Source organism: Archocentrus centrarchus, chromosome 18, assembly GCF_007364275.1.
Source record: "Archocentrus centrarchus isolate MPI-CPG fArcCen1 chromosome 18, fArcCen1, whole genome shotgun sequence".
Lineage (NCBI taxonomy): Eukaryota > Metazoa > Chordata > Actinopteri > Cichliformes > Cichlidae > Archocentrus > Archocentrus centrarchus.
Genome location: NC_044363.1, coordinates 17471685 through 17493944, shown reverse-complemented (window position 1 = coordinate 17493944; position 22260 = coordinate 17471685). Strand labels below are relative to the sequence as shown.

Here is a 22260-nt window from a genome sequence, read left to right as displayed (position 1 = left end):
CCTGTGTTGTTTTTCCTTCTTTTTCATAACTGCAGATAAACCCAGGGCCACACTGACAGCAGGAACAACAATCATACCAGTGGGGGGCAGTGTGACACTGACCTGCTCTGTGGGGAGATCTGCTGAGTGGAAATATGAGTGGTTCAGACGCACCCAAAGAACCACTGCAGTTCAAATCAGAAGAGATGATCAACCAAACAGAGTTATCAGAGTATCTCAAGGAGGAATCTACAGATGCAGAGGAGGAAGAGGAGACACAGTTTACTACACTGATAAAAGTGATGAAGTCATCATTAAAATAACCTGTGAGTTCAGTAATTTAGTTTGAAACATTCACTCATGATTAGCAAACATACAATGTTAAGTTTTCTCTGTTGATTTCATGTTTCTGTTTGTATCTCAACTGTTAACATCTGTAAACAGTTTCCAATAAAGTTGCTGTAAAACAACAACAACACAACTGGACTCAGATATTCAGCGGTGAGACGATCACTCTGACATGTGAGGTGCAGGAAGGAGGTGAACCCACTGAGTGGGACTATGAATGGAAAGTACACAGGCAAACCACACAGTGGACACACAATTATTATTGGACATTCAGAGTTTCTGAGTCCAGCAGTGGAGACTACATGTGTAAGAGTCGACGCAGAGATGACTCATATTCTTCAACAGAGTGGAGTGAAGCCTTCACACTGTTAGTAACAAGTAAGTCATGTTTCTTGTGTGATCTACATTTTATAAATGTCACAATGGTCAGCACAGGAGGAATGAAATTATCTACAAAGCGTGTTACATTTTAGTCAGAGAGCTGCAACTGATAGCAGCTCATTGTAGATAGTTTGTCAGACACTTTGTTAATGAATTTTCAGCTGGTGTAGGAAGGGCTATGCTGATCTTCTGATCCATCGCTTGAGTACAACAATGAAATAAATACACAGAAAAAACAGATACATGTATTCTGATCCCTGAGGATCACTATAAGTAGAAGTCAAGGTCATCAGAAAGACAGAGCATCAGTGCAAAGCAGTAGATGGCAGAGAATCGAGGGCGAGGGGGTAAAATCATTTCAATAGGAAGAAAATTATTGGGAAAAGTGAAATTTATGGCACAAAATATCACTCGTTTGTTAAGGTTTGTCTCCTATTAAATATTATTTGCCGGTGTGCAGGCCCTTTTTTCTCTGTTTCCTTGTTATATTTTTTGGCCCAGCACCCAGCCTTCAATTAATTTTTGGATGTGCGTGTCCTTCCTTTTTTCTTCAAGAAAATTATTGTAGACAGAACATGTTGGCTGCAGCTGCCAGTCATTGGTGAATTACCTGTCGTTGTTTGTGTTTGTGTGTGTGTGTGGAGATGCATAGAGCAGATTTTATCTTGGGCACTGACTCTGTAGTCATGGAAAGGCTTCATAGGTGAGCATGCCTGGTGCAGAAGTTGGCATTCAGAAATAAGCAAATAAGGGGAGGAACACAACAAATAGCTCTGCGTTTGTCGCTCATTATGGATCAAAAATTTGTGACATTTATCCAAATTCTTTAAGTTATCTACAGAGCCAAGTGGTGTGAAGATAGATTCTGGGCATTTTGTGTGATTTCTTTTACATCTTTTTGACATGATTTTGAAATGGATTCTTTAATTCATTATTACTACATTTGACAGAAATGAGAAACCCAGGGCCACACTGAATCTATTGCTTGGTGGTACCTTCAACAGAAGCATCATTTAGAAAACAGGAAAGCAGTAATTTATAAATAGAAATAAATGTAATAGTGAAATAGATTAGGAATAATCATATGTACATTACTTTTTCATTATGGGAAAATGGCTTTCCAACAGATGAAACCCGTCCTGTCCTCACTGTGTCTCCATCATGGCTGAGTCCTGGAGCCTCAGTAACTCTGAACTGTGAGGTTGAACATCCGTCTGCAGGATGGAGCTTCTACTGGTATAAAGCTGTTCCTGATCTATCAGAGAAATCCTACAGTTATGAGCTGCTACCTGATGGGACTGCACAGGACTCCTACATCATTGATGGACAGACACACACAGCAGGATATGTGTGTAGAGCTGGAAGAGGAGACCCAGAGTATCACACTGATCACAGTGAACCAAAGTTTGTCTGGTCTGCAGGTCAGTTTTTCTCTCTGTCCTTTCAATAAACTGATGTTATGACATCATTGTTATTCACCAATAGCTTTCTTTCTGAGATGCAGTCCACTGAAAATGAATTTGTATTAAGAGAAGATTCTGTCTTTAAATTTCTCACTATCATCAAGCTAAAATTAATTTTCTTGTCCTTTTCTTTAAAACAAAAGTGTTTTCTCTTTTCAATTGTGGTACAAGCATGGAAGAAAAAAAAGATATGGACAGTGTTGTGCAAAAGTCCCGAGGTAACCATTTTTTTTTCATTTGTTTTTTTTTAAATATATACTTTGCTTCTAAACACACAGACTTCTGTGTGGTCATGAGCAATAGTTCTCCAGGCTTTCTGAAGATCCTTTCATTGGCAGCTTTTTCACTTATTTTCAGTCTAGTCTTTGTACCAACCATTTCTGAGGAATGTTTATTGTGTTTGTTAAGGCACATTCAACTGTGAATCATTCAGAGATTTAAAAAAAAGCACCTGATTCAAGGGATGAACCAGATGAACCAGTGTTTAAAGAACAGAGGAAACTGGAGAAGTGACAAACAACAAAACAAGTGTCAGGCATTCACCCCCCCAAACAAAAAAACAAAACATTTGTGGTAGCTGAAAGTTATGTCATTCTTCTTGCTCTCAGCGGAGATGAACGCCTTTCATTTTGCTCTCCACTGCCTTCTTTATCTACCCTGCTTGCTGCTTCGCTCTGTTTTAAAGGAGAGGTCACTAATAGGCAGACCTCGGTCCGGATTTGGACTGAAATGATGTCTCATGCCGACCCAAGCCTAATCCCAAAACAGAAATGACCACTTAAAATCTTGTTGAGTGCTTTTTGTGGTTTACCAGCAGAGCTTTTACAGTCCTTACAGTAGTGGTGAAGCATCCAAGGAAACCCACTGACCAATTGCATGCAAGTTTAGCCATACCACGTGATACCATCATTGCCTGCACTCTCCTCACCCTCACCCACAGCGGAGCCAGCCTCACATCCACCTCACACCTGATCAGGTGAGAAGTCAGTTCAGGAAGACAAAGATCAGGAAGGCAGCGGGTCTGGATGGAATTAGCTCCAGACTGCTCAGGGACTGTGCAGACCAGCTCTGTCAGGTGGTCCTGCACATCTTCAACCTGACTCTAAATCCGGAGAGGGTTCCTGAACTGTGGAAGACTTCCTGCATAGTTCCAGTGCCAAAGATCGCACATCCCAGGGAGTCCAACCACTACAGACCTGTGGCCCTGACTTCTCACCTGATGAAGACCATGGAGAGGCTCATCCTGCATCACCTCCGCCCACTGGTGAGCTCAGCGCTGGACCCACTGCAGTTCGTCTACCAGCCCGGCATCGGGGTGGACGATGCCGCCATCTACCTGCTGCACAGATGCCTCTCTCACCTAGAGCAGGCGGGGAACACTGCGAGGGTCATGTTCTTTGACTTCTCCAGTGCTTTCAACACCATCCAGCCTGTACTGTTGAGAGGGAAGATGGAGGGAGCTGGAGTGGACAGTCAGCTAACGGCATGGATCATCAACTACCTCACCAACAGACCACAGTATGTGAGGTGCCATGACTGTGTGTCTGATGTGGTAGTCTGCAGCACGGGGGCGCCACAGGGCACTGTCCTCTCACCCTTTCTGTTCAGTCTGTACACCTCAGATTTCAGGTACAACTCAGACCACTGCCACCTACAGAAATTCTCAGATGATACGGCCATCATCGGATGTGTATCAGATGGGAACGACCAGGAATACAGGAGGGTCATCAGTGACTTTGTCGGCTGGTGTGAGAACAACGCACTGCAAATCAACGCCAGCAAGACGAAGGAGATGGTTATAGACTTCAGGAGGAAGCCACCCCCTACAGCACCGGTGAACATCCAGGGAAAGGACATTGAGACAGTGGTCTCCTACAAGTACCTGGGTGTTCATCTCAATAACAAGCTGGACTGGAGTACAAACACAGACGTCCTGTATAAGAAGGGCCAGAGTCGACTACACCTGCTGAGGAGACTGAGGTCCTTTGGTGTCTGCAGGACTCTGTTAAAGACCTTTTATGACTCAGTGGTAGCATCTGCCCTTTTCTATGCAGTGGCCTGCTGGGGGGGGGTGGATGCACCGAAAGGGACAGGAGCAGGATCGACAAACTGGTGCGGAGGTCTAGCTCTGTGTTGGGATGTCCTCTAGAGTCTGTTATGGTGGTGGGTGAGAGGAGGATGTTAGCAAAGCTGACATCCATCATGGACAACCCCCATCACCCTCTGCATGAGTCTGTGGGTGAGCTGAGCAGCTCCTTCAGTCAGAGACTGAAACATCCTCGCTGCAGGAAGGAGCACTTTCGCAGGTCATTCATCCCAACAGCAGTTAGACTGTATAACGCATCATGATGTCTTGAGTCACTTGAACACTTTACCTCCTCTGCCATCACTTTATCCTTACAGTCCAGATACATTTTATTTATTACACTCACCCATATAATGCATACCGTGTATGCTATGTACCTTACCGGCTACAAATGTATGTAATATTTTGATATCTGTATATAGTGTTTTTGATGTGTGTGTATATGTAAATGTGTGCATTGACATTGATATATATATTTATATATATATATATATATATATATATATATATATATATATATATATATATATATATATATATATATATATATATATATATATATTTATGTATATAGTGCTTATGTATATGTGTATATTTTATTTTATTTTATTCTATTCTATTTTAGTTTTAGTTTAGTTATTTGTTCTTACTCATCCTTTTCATTTTTTCTCTGTACTGAGCTGCTGTAATGCGCAAATTTCCCCGTCGTGGGATCATTAAAGTTTTATCTTATCTTATCGTATCTTATCTCTTACCACCAAGCTGGTTCCTTTCGGCCAGTAAACTTTGTAACAAACAGATTTATTATAGTTAATGAAAACAAACAAAATAACGAGAACTGAAATTGAATAAATATGTTTGTTAACTGAATTAAATAAAAACTATAATTAAAAAGAAAAAAGATAACTAACTAAAACTGTATTGTGAGTTTACAAAACTAACTAAAACTAACTGAAATTATATGACCTTTGTTTTCATGTTTGTCATTTTATTAAGACTTGTGGATTGATATACAATAATTTTTTTTCCGCTCTAGCAGTTCAAGCTGGGAGTGCCATTGGGCAATTGTGTGCGTGCCTGCACTCACTGCATTGGTCTGCAAAGTAATGGCATGCACCGCTGGAGAAATGTGACTACTTGTTGGGTCCATGCAGCCTGCAATGCTGTGATTAACCTGTTTTGACCTTATGCGTTTCTGGCTACTTTTCGTGTTTGAATTTATCAGTCAGAGAATAACAACCAGGAATAATGATCAAAGCATCAATATGACGACTCACAAATGTCAGCGAACAAACGACATTTGTCGGGACAGTGCTGGGGTGTAGAGCACTCCTGGAGGGAGACTGCACTGACCACATACTTAGCACATAATGCTGTTATTTTGTGAACAGTTGGTTGTTGAATCCAATTTTTTAAATGGTATACTTTGTCAAATTTTTATTACATAATTGTCACTGTTGCACCTGACAAAGTATGAACAACTAAAACTAACAAAAACTAAACTAAAACTAAGCATTTAACCAAAAATAAAACTAATATAAACAAGTAAAGCCACTCTGAAAACTAACTAAAATAAACTATAATGTAAAACTATATATATATAACTATATAATATATATATAATATATATATATATATATATATATATATATAATATATATATATATATATATATATATATATATATATAGCCAAGCTCGGGTCCTCTACCAGAGGCCTGGGAGCTTGAGGGTCCTGTGCAGTATCTTAGCTGTTCCCAGTATTGCGCTCTCCTGGACAGAGATCTTGGATGTTGTTCCAGGAATCTGCTGGAGCCAAAATATATGGTTACACAAACCAACAATTTTGTTGTGTTGTGATTGGGTGGGTGTTTCTGTCTGTTTCATGAGATGTACTTACCAATGAGGGCAGAATGCCGCAGCTCCACCCATCATAACCTAGAGGCGGGCAGAGAAAGCCCCAGGAAACCCAGGCCACCAGCAGCCCACCAAGACCTACGAAGACCTGCGGCCGCTCATTTCAGAGACAACCGCACACCCACCCCAGCAGACGGGAGAGGGAGGTCCCAGACAGAACTGCCCCCAGTCGAGGAGCAAGGGCCCCAGAGAACCCAAGGACTGCCTGACAGAGTCCCCCCACACACGTCGAAGAAGCAACACAGCCCCGCGCCACAGCCCTCAGGGGAGCAGGTCAACACCCACATCAGAACATCAGCCCCACCCAGGAACCCCAAGGCACCCATACCCCAGGGGGGCAGGGGGGGAGGAGACGAGGAGGCAACCAGCGAGGAGCAGCCGGGAGGCAGGGCACAAGGCCCAGACCCAGGTCCAGCCATACATACAAACAGGCATGCACATCCACATCCACATTTATGCACAGATACACATACAAAGACAGACATTCATCCATAGCTACTCACCCTCCGAAGATGGGCCAAGTGGACCCCCCCCCCCCCCCCCCCCCCCCCCCCCCCCCAGGGCCAACAGTGACCCCAAGATGCCACCATCCCGGTCCGCGACAAACCACCTGACCCACACACCGCTCGAGGTGTAAGAAATTGGGATGCGAGATGACCCATCCACCCCTCCCCCTCCCCACCTTGTCAGTGTATGTTTTTATATTTGTGAGTGAATCAGGTGTATAGGGTGCAGTTAAAATTGAGGGGACAGTTGTGCCATAAGCACCAACTGTTGGTCGTCAGTGCTCGCCCACATTGCCCCCCCCAAAACCCTCCATGTCTAAAGTGCAAAGAAAATTTGGGGACAGACAGTAATGAGGATCTGAATGGGGCCACTTCCATGGCCCCATCTCATCAACCTCTGGGTAACAAGCCTGCCCCAAAGGTCCTCACATGGCCTCTCCAAGACCCTACATTTGTGAGTGATGTGTATTCTGCATGCGTGTGTGTGTGTGTATGTGTGTGTGTGTGTGTGTGTGTTTGTGTGTGTGTGTGTATGGGAAGGGGGAAGTAGGGGAGAGGGGGGGCATAAGACCAGGAAGAAATGAGGTAACCTGGATGAAGAGAGTCAGCTGTTCACTGGCTCAATAGGCACCCCGACTTCCCACACCCCAGCACAGTGCAGGGGGAAGGTGAGCTGAGGCCGTGGTGACAGCATCCCGGAGCACCACAGCACCTGAGACCGGTGCCACTGCCCCCACCGCAGAGGGCAGCCCGCTCCCACTAGACACCCATTCACTCGATAATAAACACAAACAAGCGACAGGACAACTGGCCTGAGTTGGAAATACAGAGCCCTGTCCCCTCCAACCACCCCCACACACCGCGCCCCCCCACAATGCAGGCACCCCAGAACCCCAAAAGTGCAGACACCCCGATGCAGGCCAAAGCAACCCACCCCACCTGGTGGTGTGCCCAGGACAGCAGAGAGACCCCCCCCCTCGGTGCCGGGGGGGACCCACCGGGAGCTGGTGCGGCCCCAGGGCCCGGGCCCCAGACCCAGCCCCCGAGCCACACAGGGAAGACCAGCCAACTGGCCAAGGGCTGGCACCCACCACCCCAAGCTCCCCGGCCCACACCCCAGGACCGTAAGGCAGCACCATCCAAGCCCCCACCACATCAACCAGGACAAGCACACAGACATCACCAGAAGGCCACCACAGGACTCCAGTCTCAGGAGGCTACCAGACGCAAAGGCGCCCGGAGTCCTCCCCCAACCGCCTACAAAGCACACCAGGAGCAGAGCCCACAGCTAACCACCCCCACTAAGTAATGGAGCTGATCAGTAGAAACCAAAGAGAGTCAAATTCCTCCAATTGCTTTTTAGATGAAGCAGACATTCTCTCTAAACTAACATGATCTACTAAGAAATTTTTGTATTGAGTAATACAGTTTTTTTTTTTTGACTTCCAATTCATGAGGATAGTTTTCTTAGCGATGCACAAGGCGGTAAAAACTACGTGTGATGTATTTGACTCCATAACTAATTCACTGACATCACCTAAGATGCATAGTCTGGGGGAAGTTGGGACATGACAGCTAAACCATGTGAATCGGTCTTTGCATACCCTCTGCCAGAACTTCTGAACAGGTATACAAGACCATAAAGCATGTAGATAATTCTCCTCTGAATTGCTTGTACAGTGAGTGCATATGTTTGAGTGTGTAAGGCCATTTGGAACATCCTTTGTCCAGTATAGTGTATTCTATGGAGAATTTTATATTGTATAAGCTGTGCTTGGGGACTTTTAGTCATTTTGAAGATATTTAAACATATTTCTGTCCATAAGTTTTGATCCAGGTTGACAGAAAGATCATGCTCCCATTTTGCAATTGGGAGGGAAACTGAATCATCAGTTTTTAGTAATAATTTATATAATTTTGACAACAATTTTGGCGTACAGAGGTTAAGAAATTCTGTTACCCATGTAGGCATTTCTAAATTCAGTTGACTGAGATTAAATCTTCCCTGTAAGATGGACGTAAGTTGTTGATATTCAAGAAATCTACCATTGCCAATTCTATATTTTGATATAAGTTCTTGGAATGTAATAAGGTTTCGTCTTGGATAATATGTTCTAAATAATTTACACCCTTATCACGGAAAATTCAGCATTTTCTTTTTCTGACAAATATCTGGATTGCACCAAATGGGTGTTAATTTACAGGGGATAAGTGAAGACTTAGTTATTTTCAAAAATTCCCACCAGGCTGTCAGAGAGGTGTTTATACTAAGGCTTCTATAGCAGTTATGTTGTTTAATACTGGGGCTAATGAAAGGTAGATCCGAGATTTTTATTTTCCCACAAAGTGCCTGTTCTAGATCCAGCCATGGGTTGTCAAATGAATTTGATTTGATCCACCTTGAAATGTACTGCAATCTACTGCCTAAGAAATAGTAATAAAATTCCAGACCACCACTGTGTTTTGGCTTTTGTAAAGTTTTTAAGCTTATTCTTGACAGTTTGTTTTTCCATAAAAATTTTGAGACATTTGAATCTAGTGACTTAAACCAAGGAAGAGAAGGTTTATTTGGGATCAGTGAAAATAGATAATTAATTTTTGGTAAAACCATCATTTTTACGGTGGCAACTCTCCCCATGAGTGATATAGGTAAACTATTCCAACGTGTGAGGTCATCCTCTATTTTTTTTAATAAGGGGGTATGATTTAATTGTACCAAGTCTGAGAGCGTGGCGGAAAAATTTATGCCTAAATATCTAATATTTCCTGACTTTAGTGGAGTCCTAGAGGTGTTATGGAAATTACAATTCAGAGGCAAAACTGTTGGTTTACTCTAATTGTTAGAGTAATCAGATACAGACGAGAACTTATCTATCAGTGTGACAGTCTTCAAAAGAGAAGCTTGTCAATTCCCAAGCTTAACCCTCTTAATTGGAGGGGAAGGCAAAATGTCAAAAAAGTAACTTAAAGGGCCAAATTGTATGTTATTTTCGACATCAATTCGCAGACCAGAAGTGGGCACCAGAAGTTTGGACACCCCTGCTTTAAGGCTTCTTGGAATTCAGACATTGAAAGAGGTGAATCCAGAGCTGCAACCTGTTTGTCATTTAGTTTTGTTAGATTTATATTGTTAAGAAATTCTTCAGTTTCAGTATCAGATGGATTAATCTGTGGTTAATATAAGGCTTCATAAAAGTCTTTAAAAGAGTTATTTATTTGTTGTGGGTCATAAGTAATGTTACCAGTTGAGTCTTTAATAGAAAAAAATAGCTGTTTTCTCCTTATTTAGTTTTATCTGGTTGGCCAGGAACTTTCCAGATTATTTCCATGCTCAAAGTTTTCTAAACGCAGCCTCTGCAACATAAATTGTGTCCTTTTATCAATTATTCAGTTTCCTCAGGTTATTAATTATATGTTCTTGTGGTGAAGAAGCATAGGCAGTTTCTAAAGATTTAATTTTCTGTTCTAGCACAAGTGTTTTTTCTTTATTTTTCTTATACGAGCAATAAGATATTATTTTGCCCCGCATTACTGCCTTTCCTGCTTCCCAAAGAACACATGGTGATATTCCTGGCAGATCGTTATGTTCTAAATATGTTGCCCACTCCTTTTTGAAATAATTAATGAATTCTTGTTCTTTAAGTAATAATGTATTAAGTCTCCAGTTCCTGATTGGTGGTGTGACTCTTTTCTGTGTCAGAGACATAGTCACCGTTGCATGATCACTGATAGTGATAGGATGAATCGGAGTGTCTGTGATATCCATCATCATGGAGCTGTTAAGTAAAAAGTAATCTAAGCGGGAGTGAGAGTGATGTACTGGAGAGAAAAAAGTAAAATCTCTCAGAGTGGGGTGATGTGAGCGCCAAGCATCACAAAGACCAAAATCCTTCATGTACTGTTTAAGAATGTCTGCAGACTGCCAGTTCCTTTGACTCACTGCTGTACTGAGCCTGTCAATATCTGCATTAAGTACCAGGTTGAAGTCTCCTCCTATTGCAAGTGTGGTGTCAGAATGATCAGAGAGTGAAGAGAAGAAAGCATGAAAGAAGGAGGGGTCATCAACATTTGGTCCATACCCACAGTATTCCTGACTTCGCACCATTACCCATAATTCATAGCAGAAGCTGGTATTTTACTTCCGTTTGCGCTGTTGTTTACAGTTGCGGGCTTACACACTTGCTGTTCATTTAAACATTTTGACACTGCAGTTTCTTTTACCTGGCCTAAATGGTATCACATCGGAGGTGGATACATTGCAAGGATGTTTTAAAAAGCAGCGAGATAACAATGCCTCACCCGTCACTTGTGTAAATGACATGAAATTATGGCCTGAAGTCAGCTACATCGACATTATAAATTGCCTTGTTTTTTCCGAAGGTGTTGATGACGGGGAATCACGTAATTATAAGAGCACCAGATTACCTTCAAAGCAATAAAATCAATAAAGTAATGCTGAACAAACAAGGCGACGTTGTTTTCCTTAAAGCAGATGTAGAGCCGAGCCAGAGCATCGGCCAAGCTAAGCACTTAGCATGGGTCATACTATAGGAATGTGGAGTGGTGGAGACAGTCAGCTGTTCCTGTATCGCGGATTAGGGAAATCATGTAGTGATGCAGCAGCTATTCTGTGGAAGGTATATCACTTATCTGGATATCAGAGTGTTCAGATCACTGAAACAGAAACACTGAACTGGCTGAAGGCTGTGATCGGGGAGACACGCAGCTGTCATCTTGCTAACTGCTACGTGTTTACATGTGGAAGGCACGCATTGTTTAAGCTTTGTGTAGGCTGTATATTGTAACCCGTGGATATGGTAGCGATACATAAATCTGTATTGTGAATAGATAAATTAAGTATTATAAATCTACCTTCAGGGTCTATTGTAGTGTTGCTAATGTTAAAGTTTATCTTCCTGTTAATATAGCTACACCTCTTTGTCTGGAGTTATAGCAGGCTGAGTACATGTGAGGGAACTGTGGAGAGGAGAGTGTGTGTTCAGATGTTTTGGACATGTGTCTCCTGTAGAATAACAAAATCTGCTTTTAAGTCTTTTAACTGATTAAAAATTTTTAGTCTCTTTTCCCTCGAACCAGCCCCGTGTACATTTCATGAAACAAATCTGTGAGTGTGCTCATGTTTAAACTAACTGATGGACTGTTGTGTTCTCACTAAAGATGTGTGTGTGTTTGTGTGTATGTGCTGTATGTTGGTGTGTGTGTGTATGCACTGTATGCTGGTGTGTGTGTGTATATGCTCTGTATGTTTGTGTGTGCATCTGCGCTGTGTGTTAGTGTAGTAAATTGTAGCATTGCAAGTGACATAAACATGTTGCTGAGTGCAGAAAGAAAAAAGACGTGAAAAAAGTGACATAAGACCGAAATAAGAAGAGGGGAAAACAAAACAAACAAACAAACGATCACGGCACTATGCTGATTAATCGGCATTAATGATCCTATTTAGACAATTGAATATACATTTTGAAAACTGCAGAGAAATTAGAAAGAAAAGAAAACCTCAGAAAAAAGCATTAATGTGGACACAGATCACTTGAATGATCAGTAGAGCCATGGCGTGGTGTTTTTTGTGGTAAAGCTGTCCATTTACATACAATTTGTCACCTGTGATCACAGCCCGGGAGCCTCACTGCATGAATTTTTTCTGGATGGGGAACAGAACCTTGCATCACTCCAGTATCTCCTTTGTAAACTGATCGTTAACGCTTAAGTCTGTCCCTCTCAGCTCCCGGCCGCGGCTCTTCACCAGCTCTTTTTTCTTGGTGTGTTCAAATTTGGCCACGATCAGTCTGGGTCTGCATGCTCCGGGTCGCTTTCCTCCCAGGCGGTGGACTCTATGGAATGCGATGGTCTTCACGGTGTCCTCCGGGAGCATCAGGTGAGTTTGGATAAACTCTCTGCCTTCTCCAAGATACCTGAAAAAACAAGATTTTCTCTCATGCTGCGGCCCTGAAGCTCAATAACCAATTCTTTAATTTTCTTATTTTCTTCTGAGAGCCGGGTCATTTCCTCGGTGAGGGAATTCACCGACTCTCTGAGGACAGCATTTTCCGCAGCGAGTGTTTCCACCTGCTGCTGGCTGAACTCGACTGACTCCCGCAGGGCCTGAAACTCCTTGTGAAGGATTTCAACCAGGGCCAAGCGGGCATCAAAGCTTGACAGCTTCTTGTTTATGGACTTCAAAATGCCCACAATATTGGTGGTAGGTGGCGATATCGCCTCTGGGGAATCTTCAGGGCAGCTTCTTTTTGTGGACGGAGTTGCCTTGCTGGTGGATGGAGTCGGTGTCTTGTCAGTTTTCCCCAAAACAACTCGCTCAAAACACAGTCGATATAATGCAGCAAACTGTCCAGATCCTCTTCACCGTCCTCCAGATTACTGAAAATGATTTAAGTTAAGCTAAGAAACTACCTATATTTCTTAGTTTTAAGCCTGTCTAGTTATAAATTGGTGGGAAAAAAGCTAATCACTCAGACGTTTGTAGATAGAGTCACGACGCCATAGATGATACTGCCGAGATTCACAAAGTCTCGCGTAACTACAGCATAGCGCCCTCCCTGATCCCTGATGCAAAGTGGACGGCTTGTCCCATTTTGACCTCGGGACTTCCAGGTCATACTCGGCACACATGTTCCTGTATACTATTCCAGCCACTTGGTTATGGCGTTCCATGCATGCTCTGCCTGCTAGCATCTTGCACCCTGCTGTTACCTGCTGGATTGTCTCAAGGGCATCTCTGCACAGCCTGCACCTGGGGTCTTGCCTGGTGTGTTAGACCCCAGCCTCTATCGATCTTGTGCTTAGAGCTTGTTCTTGTACTACCATGATTAGTGCCTCTGTGCTGTCTGTCAGTCCAGCCTTGTCCAGCCATTGGTAGGATTTCTCTATGTCAGCCACTTCTTCTATGTGCTGGTGGTACATGCCGTGCAGAGGCCTGTCCTTCCATGATGGTTCCTGTTCATCTTCCTCCTCTTCTTTCTTGGGGTTCTGCTGCCTGAGGTACTCACTAAGCACATGATCCTTTGTGGCCATCTTCCTGATGTATTCATGATGTTTCATCTAGGATAGTGGTTCTGACACCCGCTAGTCCTCAGCCACCTCCCTTCCACTTAGCGTACAGTCTCAGGGTTCTGGATTTGGGGTGAAACCCTCCATGCATGGTGAGGAGCTTTCTTGTCTTAACATCAGTGACTTCTATTTCTTCCTTTGGCCATCTTATTATCCCAGCAGGGTATCTGACAACTGGCAGGGCATAGGTGTTGATTGCCTGGATCTTCCCATTCAGCTGACTCTTCAGGATTTGCCTTACTCTCTGCAGGTACTTGGAGGTTGCAGCTTTCCTAGAGGCCTCTTCATGGTTCCCATTTGCCTGTGGGATTCCAGAGTACTTGTAACTGTCCTCAATGTCTGCAATGTTGCCTTTTGGTAGTGTAATCCCCTCAGTTCTGACTACTTTTCCTCTCTTAGTTACCATCCAACTGCATTTCTCCAGTCCGAATGACATTCCGATATCACTGCTGTAGATCCTGGTGGTGTGGATCAGTGAATCAATATCTCGTTCATTTTTAGCATACAGCTTGATGTCATCCATGTAGAGGAGGTGGCTGATGTTTGCTCCATTCCGTAGTCGGTATCTGTAGCCAGTCTTGTTGATGATCTGGCTGTGGGGATTCGCGCCAATGCAGAACAGCAGCGGGGACAGAGCATCTCCTTGGTAAATCTCACACTTAATGTTGACTAGGGTTTAATCCCGGGACCTGGGATTCCCGGGAAATGCAATCAGAACCATTTCCCGTTTCCCGGGAAACGTTAAGACGGGAAACTGGGAAAAAAGACGCGTGAAAGAAAAGAAAAGAAAGCTTCGGAAGGGTTTGCTTAATGCGAAAAGCATTTCTCTTCATTTCAGGCATTTTCAGCCTCCGTTTAAGGCTGGCTTCAGCCTTCATCTCAAGCGTTTTAATAGAGGTATTACACAGTTGTATTTTTTTCCTCTTTAATTTGTTGAAATCGTAGGCAATGTGTTTAGCCTAAGGTATTTTGTATTATATAATTTTATATTATTTTATATTGTTATATTGCATTATATAGCCTATAAAATATGCCTGCCCTGACCAATAAAGAAATATCTGTTTAACTTCGAGTGTTTCTTTTCCTCGTTTGCAGCCACTTACTAACAATCATGAATTAGGATGTGGGCCCAATGTGTGAAGAAAGTATCATGAAATAGATTACTTTAACATATTTCGCTTTTAAAATGGAGTTGAGTAAAATGTATATTTTTTAGGCTATAAGGATTGGCCAGTTTTTTAAAAGATGATTCACAACGAACCTACTTTAACCCTTAACCCTTAAATTTGCTGTTGCCAGAATGGCAATGACCAAGTCGTAGTGCATTACTCAAGGCCCTGTGTTATGTCATGTTATAGTGTAGTATGGTAGTTAACTTTTCAATGACTATTACAGCGTTCCACTGGTGGAACAGTGTGCATTGTGGACAGTGCAAGTGGCTGAGCCTTTATCAATGCTGTGTGGAGATGAACCGTATTATTTTTCACCAGCAATTGTAAAATATCTTGGTATAATTCCACGTACAATGCAGGAATATTCAAATTATATTTGTTAAGGGAGTGTTAAGGAACGATACAACACCGCATAGCTCGAGCACTCAAATGCCGAGACGTAGGTTTTATTGCATTAATCAAGCCAACGTTGCCCCCTACTGGGCATAACAGGACATAGCTGGAAAGCTACCTCTACAATATCAAAATAGGTTAAGCCTGACACAGGCTACAGAAGGCCTAATTAAAATAAAAAAAAAAAAAAAAAAAAAAACGTTTTCCCGGGATTCCCGGGAAATGGCTCGTCTTTTCCCGGGATTTGATTCATGTCATTTTCGGGAAAAATATTAAACCCTAATGTTGACTTGTGCGATGGGCTTGGAGTTGGCCTCTAGTGTTGTTCTCCACATCCCCATTGAGTTCTTGATGAAGGTTCTTAAGGTCCCATTGACCTTATACAATTCTAGGCATTCCAGGATCCATGTGTGCGGCATCGAATCATAGGCTTTCTTGTAGTCAATCCAGGTGCTGCACAGGTTGGTCAGTCGGGTCTTACAGTCTCAAATCACTGCTGTATCTACTAGTAGCAGGTGTTTTGGTCCCCTGGTCTTTCTGCCTATCCCTTTCTGGGCCTCACTCATGTATGTCATGCCACATGCCTACTCATCTTAGCTCAGGGCTCTTCAACTCCAGGCCTCGAGAGCCCCTGTCCTGCAGGTTTTAGATGTGTCTCTGCTTCAACACACCTGGTCGAATTGGTGCCTTGGTGTTCCTATACAGATGGATCCGATGAGTCCTTCAGCTCGAGGCCTTGCCTCGCCTTCTCCTGTCTGTACCCCAGGAGGATTGCCTTCAGTGGCAGCTGCAGTGCATTCCTCCCAACCAGGCCAACACTGAAAATATTCCAGGGTAGACCCAGCTGTTTCCTGATTTAACTGTTGGCTTTGGAGTTTAAATACACACTGACTAGTGTTTAATTACGTCTTTCAACAAAGTAAGGCATTATCATAAATACATAGAAGCAGGCATCAGTTTGTGGAAGGTGCCATGTTTCCCCACCATATTTGTATATAGTGGGTAGGAAGGACATCTCCCTTATGTCTAATTGCATTTTGTGTCAGAGTCCAAAAGGTTTTGCATCTTGTTCACAGACAGTTTCTCTAATAGCAGCAAAAACAGCTTCAAAAACATCTGCGTAAGAGTAAATATAGGTGGACACTTCTCATGCAGCATTGACAGCTGAGGTAAACAGTGAACTGACAGCCTTCCAGAGATAGTGAAAAACTGTAGAGAAGATTGGGATCCGGTTTAAAGAGTAGAGGAAACACGCCGGCCGCACCCATTAGGAGATACAGTCTCAATTTAATGTTTTTGATCTCTCTTGGCTAATTAAAACATTTTTGTTCCATAGCAGTCACCATAGCTAGGATTATGCACTATCTGCCATCTACTGACATCTATCAGTGAAGATCTGACACACTGTAACTTTAAGTTATAGGATGAAATCCAGCAAACACCTGACACAGGACCTGAGAGATGCATCTAAATTTCTTAGATAGTTAAACAGTGCATCTTGTTAACTTGTTTACAGAAAATACAATAAATAAATAAATAATAATAAAATAAAGGAATATTTAAAATTTCTGACTTTTGTCTCCTCCCTGCATGTTTCCAGATGTTCATTCAGCAGCGTCTCTCACAGTGAGTCCTGACAGAGTGCAACACTTCACCTCTGACTCTGTCTCACTGACCTGTGAGGGAAACTCTGCTGAGTGGAGAGTGAGGAAGCTCGCTGAGGACGGCCGACTGAACTCTGACTGTTGGCCAATGACTGGCTCTGCATGCAACATCAATACATCACAGTCAGATACTGCAGTGTACTGGTGTGAGTTTGGATCAGGAGAGTTCAGCAAAGCGGTCAACATCACTTTACAGGGTATGTTACTGATTGTCCCAATAACCTGGTGTACATCACTGAATTTGATAAAGCAGATCAAAATAATTTCATCATTTGTTCAGAAGATTTAGGCCCTAGCAGCACAATATGCACTCTGACTGCCCATAAATTAGTGCTCAATTTACAATATATTACTATATATGTATTGTAATAGATTCAATATCTGCATTATCAGACCTTTATTTATTAAGATTACTGTTTAAAAATTGTAGTCCAATAAGATTTTAATGCATTATTCTAATTTAGTCTAAATTAATAAACAAGCCCAGGAGCCTATTCCAGTTGACTGACACTCAGTTTCATTTCCTCATTCATAAAGTTGCTGTGAGAGCTCAGAGCAGAGCCAATTCATAAACTGTGTTTCACAGATGATCCTGATGCTCCTATCCTGGTGAGTCCTGTTCATCCTGTGACTGAAGGAGCTTCTGTTAGTCTGAGCTGCAGTTTGAGGACACAAAAAATATTTTCCAATGTGTTTTTCTACCACAATGACAAACTTATTCAAAATGATACCCGAGAGGAGCTGAACATCTCTGCAGTGTCAAAGTCTGATGAAGGTTTCTACAAGTGTGAATACTCAGGAAGAGAGTCACCACAGAGCTGGATGTTAGTTAAAGGTGAGCAGGATTAAAAACTTTTACTTTACAAGGCTTATTGTAAACAGCTTGTTCAAAAGTGTTTGCAGTGGGTACCTTCTCTATTGCACAATAATATGACCATAAAAGAGGGCTTCATGGTTTGTCATCAATAATGTAGTTATATGTGAATGAAACAGCTTCCAAATTCACTTCAGTTTATTAAAAGTTAATGTTTCTTATTTCCAATAGCTGTGTCCAGTCTTCAAAGCCTTTCATTTCTTATTCTGGTGATCGTTGGGCTCATTTCTGGAATCATTTTTATTTTCCTCCTCTTGTACAAAAAGTGCAAAGGTGAGACTTTTTTTTCAGATATGAGATATTTTACTCTTTAAATATTGAAATACACAGATGCAACATGTGGTCTTAAAACGCTTCCCAGTAATGTATAATTGATAACCATGTAAAAGCATATGTCTTATTTCAAATGTTTCATAAAGGTTCGGCTGAGGATCAGAGGGTCAGTCAGCATGAAACTCAACAGCAGGTGTACTCCTCTCTTCTTCATGGTTAGTCTTTCATCTAGTTTAAAATATTTTGATGGTTTGCATCAAGACTGTACTTATTACATCTGCTGCAGCTTTAACACTGTTAAATTAAATAAAGTTAAAACAATAAAATTTAATATAAATGTGACTGGCAAGAATACTTATGTTTAAATTAGTATCACAGACATGAGGTGACTGATTTTCTCTGACCTGCAGGTGATCGTTCTGTCTATGAGACGATCAGAGGCTCTGAAAACACTGAAAATGGTACAGTATGCACTTTAATTATTTAATTAATATATAGCTCTGGAAAATGTGTGATTGTAAAACAACTGATTATCATTAAAATCAACAATAACATTATTTCAGATCAAAGAGAAGGTGATTACGCCAATGTCTCATCTGTGATTCATCTCAAAGTTATTAACAAGCCAAGTGAGTGAACAAAACAAGACATATTAAAGCTAAAAATAGTTCATAATTGTGATCACTAAATGTGACAGAGGGCGTTTGTTTTTAAATGGTTTCATTTGATCACCTTAACAGGGCAACATGATGACCCAGAGGAGAGCTCAGACTACAAAAATGTGAATCCGAAATCAGCCACAGGTATTCAGCTGTATCATCTTCTGTTTACATATTATTAATAATATTAATAATATTTCAATAATAATTCAACATAATCAAAATATTAATTATATTTTTTTATGTCCTGCAGACCTGTTTTAGCCTTAGAGTTGATTTTATAGCTTTTCAGTGTTGTGGATTTAATGTGCTAATTTTGTTAAAGCAAAGAACTGAGTGTGCACTATAATGCCAAATAGATTTCCATGCCTGAGCAGCTGTATCCAAGCCTTACCTAACAAAGCACAATGCAAAGCGTCCGCTGCAGTGGTGTAAAGCCCACTGCCACTGGACGCTAGAGCAGTTGAGACGTGTTCTCTGGAGTGACGAATCACTCCAGCTTCTCCATCTGGTAATCTGACGAATGAGTCTGGGTTTGTTGGTTGCCAGGAAAACAGTACTTGTCTGATTGCATTGTGCCAAGTGTAAAGTTTGGTGGATGGGGGATTATGGTGTCCTGTTATTTTTCAGGAGCTGAGCTCACCTTGTTAGTTCCAGTTAAAGGAACTCTTAATGCTTCTTAATCCCTCCTGTTCCAACATGGCTGTGCAGCAGTGCACAATGGAAGGACCTAGATGATCAAGTTTGGTGTGGAAACATGACTGGTCTGCACAGAGTCCTGACCTGATAGAGCACCTTTGGGTTGAATTATAGCAGAGACTGTGGGCAAGGGCTTCTCGTCCAACATCTGTGTCTGAACTGTCCTGCAAAAAATTCCCATAAACACACTCTTAAACCTTGTGGAAATTCTTAGGCCTGGGAGCTTGAGGGTCCTGCACAGTATTTTAGCTGTTCCTAGGATTGTGTTCTTCTGGGTAGAGATCTCAGATGTCGATCCAGGAATCTGCTGGAGCCACTCTCCCAGGTTGGGGGTCACTGCCCCGAGTGTTCCGATTACCATGGGGACCACTGTTACCTTCATCTTCCACATCCTTTCCAGCTCCTCTCTGACCCCTTGGTATTTGTCAAGCTTCTCGTGTTCCTTCTTCTTGATGTTCCCATCACTTGGTATTGCAACGTCTATCACTACAACCTTCTTCCTTTGTTTGTCCACCATTATGATGTCTGGTTGGTTAGCCGTCACAAGTTTGTCTGTCTGTATCTGGAAATCCCACAGGATCTTAGCTCTGTTGTTCTCAACCACCCTTGGGGGCGTGTCCCATTTTGACCTCGGGACTTCCAGGTCATACTCGGCACAGATGTTCCCGGCCACTTGGTTATGGTGTTCCATGTATGCCCTGCCTGCTAGCATCTTGCACCCTGCTGTATGTGCTGGATTGTCTCAGGGGCATCTCTGCACAGCCTGCACCTGGGGTCTTGCCTGGTGTGGTAGACCCCAGCCTCTATTGATCTTGTGCTTAGCGCTTGCTCTTGTGCTGCCATGATTAGTGCCTCTGTGCTGTCTGTCAGTCCAGCCTTGTCCAGCCATTGGTAGGATTTCTCTATGTCAGCCATTTCATCTGGTGGTACATGCTGTGCAGAGGCCTGTCCTTCCATGATGGTTCCTGTTCTTCCTCCTCTTCTTTCTCAGGTTTCTGCTGCCTGAGGTACTCACTAAGCACATGATACTTTGCGGCCATCTTCCTGCTGTATTCATGGATCTTCGTTGTTTCATTTAGGACAGTGATTTTGACACTCACTAGTCCTCAGCCACCTTCCTTCCACTTAGCGTACAGTATCAGGGTTCTGGATTTGGGGTGAAACCCTCCATGGATGGTAAGGAGTTTTCTTGTCTTGACATCAGTGGCTTCTATTTCCTCCTTTGGCCAGCTTATTATCCCAGCAGGGTATCTGACAACTGGCAGGGCATAGGTGTTGACTGCCCGGATCTTGTTCTTCCCATTCAGCTGACTCTTCAGTACTTGCCTTACTCTCTGCAGGTACTTGGAGGTTGCAGCTTTCCTAGAGGCCTCTTCATGCTTGACATTTGCCTGTGGGATTTCAAGTTACTTGTAGCTGTCCTCAATGTCTGCAATGTACATATATATATATATATATATATATATATATATATATATATATATATATATATAAGCTGTATATTATTTTTATGTGTTTCAGGTCATTATCAGCAACACAGGAGAAATGTCTAATGACAGCATCTTCTTTTGAGGAGACAATATGGAAGAAGTTTCACAAACCATGAAGAAAGATGGTGATTGAGTGTCAGTGTGAGTTTTGACCATAGAGAGAAAACATTAAACAAGGATTAGTGTTTGTAATAAATAATATTTTATGACTTTGTTATTGCAGTAATAATAATGATAGCAAACACACTATAAAGGTTTCAGGTTCTGAGGTATTACATTCTAGTTAAACATCTAGAATACTTTCTTACTAATACTAAAATACTGGATTTTGTTGTTTTTGTTCTTTGATGTGAAGTAATCAGTTATTCTGTGTTTATTGTTTAAACATTTGTACATAATCTTGATTGAATAACATTTGATCTAGCAAGAAGATGTTTGAAAGACATGATTTGTAGTATCTGATAATGTAGCTTTAAATTCAGCTGAACACTGCATGGATTTGAATACATGGATTAATGTATTTCATCTTGATGTGACTGCTCATGAGCCTTTTTTGTTAATGATGCATTTCTTTTTATGGACCTGAAGCAATTCATAAACTTTCAATTGTGCAAGTGATGATACCTTGAATTGTTCTGTGCTCCTGGCCCTTTCTTCAGCATGGGGTGAGTCGGGGTTCCCAGTCCATTTTAAGTCTAAGTTAGCATTAATCTCATGTAACAGAAAACAAAGCAGTGATTGCTGATTATGTTTTAATTTAATGATGATGCTGGTCCATTTTATGGGAAACACGAACAGCCTCACTAACAAATATGTTCATCATTTATGTTTATTTTTCTTCTGATCTCATAGCAGAGTGTGACAGCACTAAAATAATGTAGGGGCTTCAATAAAGAGGCCACAACAGTCAGTGTGGTTTAGGTGCCATATCTGTCTGTTTATTAAAACCTTAGTAATGCTGTATCTAAATCCCGTAAACATGTCAATCCTGCAAACCTGCAAAGGGCAAAGAATAAGACAGTCATAGTACAGGCTGCAGGAAGCCAATCACCCACTGCTGGGACCCTGGGACCCTCTTTTACTGAGCAAATTACAGTAAAACACAAACACCACACTAAACATACAAATTGCAAGTGAGTGACCTCACATTATGTGACTAGAGGCAACCACCAGATGCAGCGCCAAAAACAAAGAACAGAATTAAAGCTCTACACTAAATAAAGCTGCTAGAAAAGCTTAAAACAGTAAATGAAGAGTAGAATGTAGCAGAC

The 22260-nt window shown here is 42.1% G+C and overlaps 1 protein-coding gene across 1 annotated transcript; it reads left to right on the top strand.

The window, feature by feature from the left end:
- The first annotated feature begins 629 nt into the window (after positions 1 to 629).
- On the top strand, positions 630 to 21073 carry LOC115797051 (low affinity immunoglobulin gamma Fc region receptor II-like). The gene is made up of 10 exons (XM_030753530.1): positions 630 to 705; positions 1836 to 2129; positions 16931 to 17201; positions 17597 to 17829; positions 18040 to 18141; positions 18288 to 18356; positions 18552 to 18602; positions 18705 to 18770; positions 18882 to 18944; positions 21021 to 21073. Exons 1-10 carry the CDS (start codon positions 630 to 632, stop codon positions 21050 to 21052), a joined length of 1257 nt encoding a protein of 418 aa, XP_030609390.1. The 3' UTR covers positions 21053 to 21073.
- Positions 21074 to 22260: the final 1187 nt, after the last annotated feature.